General features: G+C 51.4%; 1 protein-coding gene across 2 annotated transcripts; it reads left to right on the top strand.

Moving 5' to 3' along the window:
- Positions 1–4069: 4069 nt before the first annotated feature.
- On the top strand, positions 4070–10348 carry LOC115858711 (keratin, type II cytoskeletal 5). Of its 2 annotated transcripts, XM_070046568.1 has the most exons (10): positions 4070–4313; positions 4377–4630; positions 5215–5429; positions 6189–6249; positions 6360–6455; positions 7533–7697; positions 8062–8187; positions 8436–8656; positions 9433–9464; positions 9926–10348. In XM_070046568.1, the coding sequence occupies exons 1-10, from the start codon at positions 4070–4072 to the stop codon at positions 10201–10203; spliced, it is 1692 nt and encodes a 563-aa protein (XP_069902669.1). In that variant the 3' UTR covers positions 10204–10348. The 2 variants fall into 2 exon arrangements, with proteins under 2 accessions (XP_069902669.1, XP_030722777.1); XM_030866917.3 differs by having other exon boundaries at positions 4070–4630.
- Positions 10349–10710: the final 362 nt, after the last annotated feature.

A 10710-nucleotide genomic window follows, 5' to 3' on the forward strand; every position in this document is an offset into this window, starting at 1 on the left:
CACGGCCTCCTCCAATGAGCCCAGACCCCTTTCCTGCTGCGTCTCCCAGCCCCAGTGGGGGAAGCTGTGTTGAAAGCTGGGCTTTGTGTCTGGGATCCCAGTAATTCAAGGGCTAGATTAGGACCAAGACATGGCCTGGGGTGGGGGGTGGGCACGGGCTTTTGTACCTCTGCTGGGACCCACGATTTGTGTGAAGTCCTTGCACAAGAGAAGTCAACTCCAAAGGCCCCCTTGTCACCATGACCCAGATAATGGCAGCAGGGGACCCCTCCAAAGCCACTCCAAAGCCAAGACATAGTGGTTCCTTTACTTGTGGACATGTGCATTTCTACCCAGGTCTCTTCTCAGATGTGAGAGTCCTAGAGAGGCAGGTGGTACTTGCATCGACAAGGCAGCCTCTGCCAGATGTGGCTACATGAAGGAAGGGTGGTGGATCCTGCTCTCCCATCCACAAAGGGGCCCGACTCCTCTCTGCCCCTGCAGTTCTGAGAATCCAGCATCTGAGATAAAAGCTGGGACAAAGAGTTCCCTCTGGCTTTGGGTGGAGGTAGAATTCTTCCCTCAATTCCTCCCTGAGGCTAGGGCTTTGTGAGGAGCTGCGAGGGCTGGCTCTGGGCTCCGTCCCCCATTCTGCTGGATCTGGCTCCGTAGCTAACCATCATCCAATGAATAGGTGACTCATGCCCCAACTATTGCTCCCCACTGTCTGTGCTGAACAAGCATGGGGTAGAAGGTCCGCAAAGACAGGGACAGTGCAGCTTTCTTTCTCTCCTGGAGGGGGACGTAGTTGCTGGGGCTGAGGGCTGGGGGAGAGGAATGAAGGGAAGTCCAAGGGATGAAGAGTCATGAACTCTGTCCTCAGAGGGTGCCCAGGCTAAAGGGGACAAGAGATCTGCTCTCTGGACTGGAAGCCAGGGACAGCAGCAGGTGGACAGGACCCTGGGACTTGGCATGGGGCTGGGGAGGGCCTCCCACAAAGACCTAGGGAAGGGAGATGACCTTATTCTGTCAGTTCAAGTCGAAACTGTTTGCTGAGCCCCATCAGTGTGTGCGGCTGGGCTGAGGGTGCGGCAAGGCGAGCCAGGTGTACTCCCTAACCTGGGGGAGTCTACTGTCTGGGGAAACCTAGAGGGCATGTGCCAAACCATCTCCCGTTAAATATGTCCATTCCATCGTCTTCTATGAAAGGCACACATATAGCGCTGGGGGATCCGTGGAGGGAGCTCTAGGCTGGGATCACAGGATTTGCCTAATCCTTGTCCCACGGTCACCTGGACCAATCCTACTCCCTGCCTGGTCTGTGAGGTGCGTCCCTGTGAACAAATGCTGCCCGTGTTCTACGTTCGCACACCTTATGAGGGAGGACAAGGCAGTTGCCCCTGTCCCCCTCTGACACGAAGACCAGCAGGGACAGCTGCTGCAGCTCCTTCAGTCCTGCACTTGCCTCTTGCTGATGAGGAAAATGATGCCTGGAGAAGCTAATTAACGTGTCCTGCCAAGGCTTGGTAACTCTCTCTGTGAGAATGCCTGGCAGAAAAGCTCGGCAAGCTCTGTGTAATCTCTCTTTTCCTGCCACGGTGAAATTCCAGGCTGGGGTGGGACTCTCCCACACCGTAGTGGTGCTGGGGCCTGGTTCCCCAGGGGAGCATCGCCACTATTTGTAGCCATCCGGGTCTGGCATTGTGGGAGGGGCTGCCCTGCCTGCTTGGGGGAGAGTTCCCACAGAGAGAGATGCTTTTCCCCGAGTGAGGAATCCAAATACTCCCAGCCACAGTGACTTGTCCCTGGCATCTGATCTGAGCTTGGCACACTCCAGCCACCCTCAGGCTGGCCAGAACGCATTCCTGTTCCACCGAGTCCTGCTCCTTCCTGAGAGGAGGAGGAATGGGGAGAAGCAAATGTTCTGGTGTCTTAGGAGGGTGGGGCTTCCCAAGGGCAGTGGAAACTAGACCCAGGATGTGTGTGTGTTGGTGTGGGTGGGCAGCGGGGGGACATACCCTGACAGTGACCTTCCATTGGAGAAAGAGGACTCGTGCTAGGAGTCCCCAGATCTGTTCTGTCAGGGGCTGAGGGTCTACCCATACGTCTCAGGGCCCCCAAGACACTCACGTCTGTTCTCTGAGAGGCAAGAAAGTGTTAAATTGACAAGCTCAGTAAAATGCATCTTTGAGTATCTCAGGAATCCTTCAGGGAGGGAGGCAACCAAACCTCACTGCCCAAGACCTGTAAGGCCAGCTCTGGCCATTGACCTGTCTGCCTGGATTTACTCGTCCACTGCTTTCTCACCACAGCCTCTGATGAGCAATCACCTCTCGGCTGGTCTCCAGCGGCTCTGAGTCATTTTTCCACAGCCAGGGCTGCCTTGTGGCAAGCTGCAGGCCCCGACTAGGGATTCCTAAGCCACGGCTGGGTCCTCACTCCTTTACCCTTGAGGACGTACCTCCTTAGCCTCAAGGTTTCAAACCCACCCTCACCCTACCCCTTCCTCCAGCCCCAGCCCTGGGGTGCCCCCCGGCCCTGCCCACAGCTCTTAATGGCCGAGGCACTGCCTGAGAGTCCAGCTTCTGTTCTGGGGATGAAGAGATGTGAGCCCGCTCAGGTCTGCAGCCAAAAAGACGGGGTGTGATCTAAGACAGACACTTATAGAACCCAACCAGACCACTTGTCCTCCGTCTGGTACCATATAGCCGATCCGGACAAGCTTTGAAGAGGGGTCTTCCTGGGAGGTGGGACATGGGGGCTTTCTAAGACAACTTTAGCAGACTGTTAGGCCAGCTCTCTGGTCGCCCAAACCTGCCCCTTCTAGTCTCTCTGGCAGGACGATCCATAGATTTAGAATTCCTTTTCCATTCTCCAGGCCCTGAAGGAGGGTTCGGGCTGAAGCTCAAGAAAGCCCAGCAATTCCCGTTGCTTGGAACAGGGTGGTTCACTGGTTTAACAGAGCAGCCAACTCTCAACATGTTCCTAATGAGAATAGAAGCTCCTGTAGGTATGTGTTTGTGGTGGCCTTCAGCCTGTACCAACAGATACGATGACTCATTTCTTCCCTAGTGGAATCACTGAGGGCTTGCTGGGACACACCTGGGGTTCTGGGGAGCCGGCAGAGGAACTCCCCATGAAGAGAGACGTGACTGCCAGGCAGAGTCTCAGGACTTCGCAGGGAGGGCTATTGATTGCATGGGACACCTGGGTTTACTTAAACCCACAGGGTCCTGGCCAGGACAAAGAGCAAGGGAAAAGTTCAATGCCACAGAAAAGGCTGAATTAGGAGGCGTTGTGGAGGGATGGGTCTGCCCGTGCAGAGAACAAAGTGGGACAGACCTGGGGCTGGGGGTCTCCCACATACTCTGTTTCTGGAGCTTGGGGCTTGGGGAGTCTTTCTGGCCCGAACCTTGCAGGAGAGTCTGCCCAGTGGGCTCTGGGATAACTGCCTCCTCAAGGAAAGGAAATTTTGCAGTAGAGGACCGGAGTCAATTTTCCCCTCTGGCACAGAGCTGAGATATCAGGCCACACTTGGCTTTCCAAGGGCTGAAATCCCTGAAACAACCTCTCATTGGGGGAGTAAGCAAAGCAGACCACTGCCAGTGGGGGACTCGCTCTGTACCCCTAGCCTCCTGTTCATGGACAGTGTACACCATGCTGGGATGCTTGACATCCCTGGTCCTGGAAGGATCCTTCAGGACATTGGCCAAATGCCCCGTTGCTTCTTTGGGCTACTCACAGCCCTGGGCTCCCACAGTGAAGAGAGGTTTGCTGCCAAGACATCTGGGCTGCAAGGCAAGTTTATCCCTACCTGAGCAGAGCCTGCCAGGAAGAAAGTGTTTGCACCCCACACCGCTGTGCAGGTGTGCCGGTGAGCTCACAGCTGCCCTTCAGGCATGCCCAGCCCACTTAATCATTCACAGCTCAACAACTCTCTCGCCCAGCCCAGGTCTAGAGGATAAAAGGGTGGCTTGCCGCTCCTGGCTAACAGAGCCACCTTCTGCGTGCTCTCCTGCTCTGTTCTTTCTCTGCAGCACCTCCAGACCGCTAGTGCCCACTACTCTTGCTCCACTAGGAACAAGCCATCATGTCTCGCCAGTCGAGTGTGTCCTTCCGGAGCGGGGGCAACCGTAGCTTCAGCACCGCCTCTGCCATCACCCCGTCTGTCTCCCGCACCAGTTTCACCTCCGTGTCCCGGTCCGGGGGTGGGGGTGGAGGTGGCGGCTTTGGCAGGGTCAGCCTTGGGGGTGCTTACGGCACGGGCGGCTATGGCAGCCGGAGCCTCTACAACCTGGGGGGCTCCAAGAGGATCTCCATCAGCAATAGCGGTGGTGGCTTCAGGAACCGAGGTTGTGCCACCGGTGCCGGAGGCGGCTATGGCTTTGGAGGTGGAGCTGGGTGTGGATTTGGTTTTGGCAGTGGAGCTGTTGGTGGCTTTGGGCTCAGTGGTGGAGCTGGCTTTGGTGGGGGATATGGGGGCTCTGGCTTCTCCGTCTGCCCCCCTGGAGGCATCCAAGAGGTCACCATCAACCAGAGTCTCCTGACTCCCCTCAACCTGCAAATCGACCCCAACATCCAGCGGGTCAGGACCGAGGAGCGAGAGCAGATCAAGACCCTCAACAACAGGTTCGCCTCCTTCATCGACAAGGTGAGCCATGATTTTTTGTGAAAAACCGCTATGAGTGTGGAATAAGTGCCAAAGAAAGTGGAAAGAGGGGCAATTTCCTGACTTTGTGCAAATATCTTCATAGTTTGCAGTTATGTTTTTCTCTTTGTTTCTGTGTCCTGGATTTGTGGCCTGCTTTCTTAATTAGACTGGCAGCTTGGAAGAGAAGGTCTTAATTCTTCCCCTTCAGAGATAAACACACAAGGGATCCTTGCTTACTGTTGGGCAGAGATATAGTCTGTGCTCCAGGTAACAGGGCTGATTGCACAGAAAGGTGGATGAATTCATTGGGCAGCAGCCCGAGTGCTTTTGCAGTCACCCCTACACCAGGCCACTCTCTGCCCAGCCGTGCCCAGTGCTATCTGTGCCCTGGAGAAGTGTCCTGTCTCCCCTAGAAGAGTGAGTTTAGATGCTTCACTCTGGACCTGCCCTCTGGGGCCCAGGTACAAGCACTGCCCATCATGGGAAGGTTTAGGGGGACAGAATGAGATGGGAGGAAAACTGGGAAATTGATCACTGAAACATGAAATCCAAGTTTGTCCATCTTCGAAATCCGTCCCCTCCAGGTGCGGTTCCTGGAGCAGCAGAACAAGGTCCTGGAAACCAAGTGGGCTCTGCTGCAGGAGCAGAGCACCAAGACCGTGAGGCAGAACCTGGAGCCTTTGTTTGAGCAGTACACCAACAATCTCAGGAGACAGCTGGATGGTATCCTGGGGGAGAGAGGCCGCCTGGACTCAGAGCTGAGAAACATGCAGGACTTGGTGGAAGACTTCAAGAACAAGTGAGTTGGGGTGGAGTGGAGACAAGGGCGGGTCTTGGCACCAGATGTACTTTATAACCAGACTACTGCTTATGCCTTTCCCAAGGGGTGAAAACATATACCTTCCATGGACACCTAAAGTACTGGAAAAAATCCAGGTCGGTGTTTAGAAAGTTCTAGCTGCAAGCTCAGTCTCTCTGCAAGGCACTTAGCCTCCAGCCAGAGTAACAAACTCAGCACCCTTGGTACCACCTAGTGGAAAAAGCAGTCATGTAATCCTTACTTTATGGGGCTTTTCTCCCCAATACACTCCAAGTATACAGCATTGGCTTTTTGATGGATTCCCCCCAAAGCAGGAACTGATGACGTAACCTAGTTTGGTGGCTCAAAGTATTTCTTTAGTCCTTATGAACCAGCAGCTGGGTTGCTAATATTTTGGTTTTTTTCAAAGGCTATGAAAGCTGAAAAAAAGAAGCATTAGAGAAATTGACTAGATGCGGAGTTGTAGAGAAACAGCATAGCTTTTCTACAGGAATGTTCTTGAAGCAACTGAATTATAGCAATAAAAGAATAGTTATCTGCTAGGCAATTATAGAGAAAACAGTACCCTAATGGGTAAGGACCTTGCCCAAAGACTCATGCTCCCACTGTCCCTCTCTCTCTGCCTATATGATGTGAGAAGCCCCTTTTGGCGGGAAAGCAGGCTCACAGTTGACTTTATGCAGTACAGACCCCAGCCCTCATCCTCTGATAAGCACTTCTCATCCTTTTTATCACCAGGTATGAAGATGAAATCAACAAGCGTACCACCGCCGAGAATGAGTTTGTGATGCTGAAGAAGGTATGTGGGTAGCAGAGAAACTGTTGCCTGTGGTTATGCTCACTTAAGGTATTGTTCATTTAAGTCAGGGCGGAAATGGGGTGCAGTGCCAACTATCCCTGTTTCTCTAGGATGTGGATGCCGCCTACATGAACAAGGTGGAACTAGAGGCCAAGGTCGAGGCACTGATGGACGAGATCAACTTCTTGAAGATGTTCTTTGAGGCAGTAAGAAATGCCCCCTATTTGGGACCCAGAGAGATGGTCACAGGGATTAGGGTCTCCAGGGTTAAGTGACTTTCAGTGGTTTGTAAGCTATGGGCACATTTTTGTCCTTCCTACTCCTTTAGTACTATTCACATTACTTAGTAAAGCCAATTCTTTTTTTTTTAAGTCAAATTTAAAGCAAAAGAACTCTTCAGTAATCATTTTGCAGAGTGAGATTTAGAATGAGTTATTAGAGCCCCAGGTATACCTTTCCCAGCCACCTGCCCTTTCTGGAGTATCATTCCGTCTTTGTTTACTCCCAGCATGACAGACCACACAACTAGATTCTTTTTTTTTCTTTCTTTCTTTTTTAACATCTTTATTGGAGTATAATTGCTTTACATTGTTGAGTTAGTTGCTGCTGTATAACAAAGTAAATCAGCTATACGTATACATATATCCCCATATCCCCTCCCTCTTGTGGTCTCCCTCCCATCCTCCCAATCCCTCCCCTCTAGGTGGTCACAAAGCACTGAGCTGATCTCCCTGTGCTATGCGGCTGCTTCCCACTAGCTATCTATTTTACATTTGGTAGTGTATATATGTCCATGCCACTCTCTCACTTCGTCCCAGCTGACCCTTCCCCCTCCCCGTGTCCTCAAGTCCATTCTCTACGTCTGCATCTTTATTCCTGTCCTGCCCCTATGTTCTTCAGAACCATTTTTTTTAGATTCCGTACATATGTGTTAGCATACCATATTTGTTTTTCTCTTTCTGACTTACTCCACTCTGTATGACAGTCTCTAAGTCCATCCACCTCACTACAAATAACTCAATTTTGTTTAAAATAAGTTATGACCTAAGAAGATTCAAGTCTGAGAGGTTACACGGTAGGGGTTTCTTGATGTTCAGAGTTGTTAAATTAAACAAAAATAGATTTAGTAGTGATTTGGATTATTTCTTAACTGACCTAAGTTTTTTACGTAGGTGGTTATTCTTATTTTTCTCAAGTCGACATAGTACAATGAGTAGAAGATTAGAATGGACCTGTTATTAAATAATATGGACTCACATGACTAACTTGAAATCTCCCTGCAGGAGCTGTCCCAGATACAGACGCACATCTCAGACACGTCTGTGGTCCTGTCCATGGACAACAACCGCTGCCTGGACCTGGACAGCATCATCGCCGAGGTCAAGGCCCAGTACGAGGAGATCGCCAACCGCAGCCGCACAGAAGCCGAGTCCTGGTACCAGACCAAGGTGGGTGCTGTGGCGAATGTGCAAGTGTGTCCTAAGCGAGGGACGGACACGTGTCTAGGATTCCAGGCCATGACCAAATGCTAAGGATGTGGCTCCTGAGATTGGCTGAGGCCTACTGGGAGGAGTTATGGGAACAGTCATGCATGCATTTGCCACAAAAATTCAAGAACATTAAAGAGAATCTCACTGAGTTTCACACCAGTGTCTCTAGAAAAGCAAAGGCAAAAGCAAGTTATTGAAGACCAGCCCCGGGCACCCAGTAACTATACCACTTGCCACCTCTTGGTAGCTCCCACCTGTGAACCTGGGAAAGTGTTTCCATCCTCATATAAATGGACTCTTTCCTCTTTTCTGGTGGCATCAGTACGAGGAGCTGCAGCTGACTGCGGGCCGGCATGGCGACGATCTCCGCAACACCAAGCAAGAGATCTCCGAGATGAACAGGATGATCCAGAGGATGAGATCCGATATTGACAACGTCAAGAAGCAGGTAGGGAAAGAAGGCAGAGAAGGAGCCTGAGCTTTGAAAGGGAGACCTATTTTGTCTTAGTTTATGTTTTCTAAGTATACACACACATACACACACAGAACTGGAGCAAGGACCAGCATTTCAATATTCCACCATCCACCATGAGACCGGGACAAATGTGCTGGTTTCTCTCTGGTCTCTCAGAAAGAGACACTTGAGGTCCAGCTCAACCTCTAAAGTGTCCCTACTCTTCCTTCCTTCCTCTCTAGTGTTCCAACCTGCAGAACGCCGTCGCCGATGCAGAGCAGCGTGGGGAGCTGGCCCTCAAGGACGCCAGGAACAAGCTGTCCGGGCTGGAGGACGCCCTGCAGAAGGCCAAGCAGGACATGGCACGGCTACTGAAGGACTACCAGGAGCTCATGAACACCAAGCTGGCCCTGGACGTGGAGATCGCCACCTACAGGAAGCTGCTGGAGGGCGAGGAGTGCAGGTGCGTGACACGGCTGACATCACGAGCACACGATGGCCTCACATTTGATAAAATGGAGCTGCTTCTTCACTGCAGGGTGTCAAACACACACACAGGTGGCCACTCTCTTGTGCATGATGCTTATCCATCATTAATCAATGATCCAATCCAATCCAATCTGACACCTGGGCATACAGCTGACCTACACAATGTGACCTCAACTCACTTTCTGACCCTATTCCCACCACCAGTATTCTTGAATGCTGCCTCTCCTTCAAACAACCAAGCAACCCAGCAAATGTCTTCCCCATTCTTCAAGTGCTTCTTCCTTCAGCAAGCCTTTCATGATTACTCCATCTGAGTTAAATTCACCTGCCTTTGGATTCTCAAACTACTTGGGTTTTCTTCAATCTTCTGACACTGCCCACCACCTACGTCCTGTCTGAAGTATTTCTGTCCGGGCCAAGTCTTCTCACAGAATGTAAGCTCCTACAAGGCAAAAACTGCTTCCTACATATTCACAGTTCCCACAGCCTCTTCCTCACGTTTTCCATATAATGGGTAGAGGACAGTGTGAATTATAAGCTTCCTTTGATAACCTGTTTCTAGATCAAGACCTCTTCCTTGGGAAGTCCCTCCAGAGAACTGTCTCTTTCTCTAATTTAAGCAGTTTTTCTGGCATGCGGTCTCCTTGCTCAGAAAACAAGTTCTAAACATGACTATGGGAGTTATCCATGCAGACTAATGCTGTCTTTGGGGGGAGTTTTTAACTCTTATTTCAATTTTTCCCCTTTTAGACTGAGTGAAGGAATTGGACCAGTCAACATCTGTAAGTAACTTTGAACAGACATTAACAATGATGACAATATGGGGTACTTGACGCCAACTCAGAATCCTGCTATTTCTAGATGCCAGACACTCCCATCCCCCAAATGGTTATTTAATACACTTAGTGAGAAGCAGGTGGTGGAGGAGAAAGAACACAGTTTGAGACAGGAAGCAACGGGGCTCATTTCTTATCTCCTAAAGAGCAGGCCCTGTATCTCACCTGTCTTGGACCCTGTTCCCCTGCCTTGCCCTGACCCCCATCCCCTGATGCCTTAGCACTGTCCCTTGCCTACTGTGTTCACCAGCTTTCTGTTAGGGATCTTCACTAAATGACTTAGCTCATCTGCTACTCTGTAAAAGGGGCCAAGTACAGTGCCGACACCAGCAGGATCAAATAAGTTAGATGCCTAGGCTCTAATCTGGCCGACTGGTCTCACCAGGTTCTCCCTCCTTTCTCCACAGCTTTTGTCACGAACACCGTCTCCTCTGCCTACGGCGGTGGCGGCAGCTTTGGCAGCGGCCTTGGCGGTGGTCTTGGCGGCGGCCTTGGCGGAGGCAGCAGCGGCTTCTACTCCAGCAGCAGCGGGGGCGCCAGCCTAGGCAGTGGGCTCGGTGCGGGGGGCTCCAGCTTCAGTGCGGGCAGTGGCCGAAGCCTGGGCTTTGGCAGTGGCGGGGGCAGCAGCTCCAATGTCAAGTTTGTCTCCACCACCTCCTCCTCCCGGAAGAGCTTCAAGAGCTAAGAGCCTGCAGCAGGTCACTATCTCCCAAGTGCAGAAGCCAGCCATGGCAACAGCCTCTTCTAGGTGGTGGTCCCAGCCAAGTTTTCTCTTTTTCTGGAGTCTAGTCGACCAAGTCTATCGCAGACCCACATTCTTTGGTTCATGAAAAGCCCAACCTCCAGTCTCTAGCCTTCTGTGTCCTGATTCTATGCTCTGCTTGCAGTTAGCCTTTGGATCTCTACAGCCTGGTCCTGGGTGACAGAAGAATCCAATGTTTTCCAGTATCAAAACCATCAAAACAGAGTCCCTACCCCAATTCCATCTGGCCTCTCTCCAGAGTGTGTTCAATAAAATGCTTTTATAATATAAGCTGTTGGGAAGAATTGTTTTTTCAAGATCTACAGCCAACCTAGAGAACCCCTGCGGGTCCATCTGTCCAGGTGTGATTTGTTCCTTTGATGATTCACAGGGAGACAGAATGGCCTTGGAGGGAAAGTAGTCCTCGTGGGTGGTCTAGAGACTCCAGGA

This window comes from Globicephala melas, chromosome 10, assembly GCF_963455315.2.
Source record: "Globicephala melas chromosome 10, mGloMel1.2, whole genome shotgun sequence".
NCBI classification, from domain to species: domain Eukaryota; kingdom Metazoa; phylum Chordata; class Mammalia; order Artiodactyla; family Delphinidae; genus Globicephala; species Globicephala melas.

Bases quoted from the DNA above. Each gene is read 5' to 3' on its own strand.
- LOC115858711 (XM_030866917.3), top strand. From the start codon at position 4,070: ATGTCTCGCCAGTCGAGTGTGTCCTTCCGGAGCGGGGGCAACCGTAGC. The intron at 5,430-6,188 runs GTGAGTTGGGGT...TTTTATCACCAG, and splicing joins GTGGAAGACTTCAAGAACAA to GTATGAAGATGAAATCAACA. The intron at 7,698-8,061 runs GTGGGTGCTGTG...TGGTGGCATCAG, and splicing joins AGTCCTGGTACCAGACCAAG to TACGAGGAGCTGCAGCTGAC.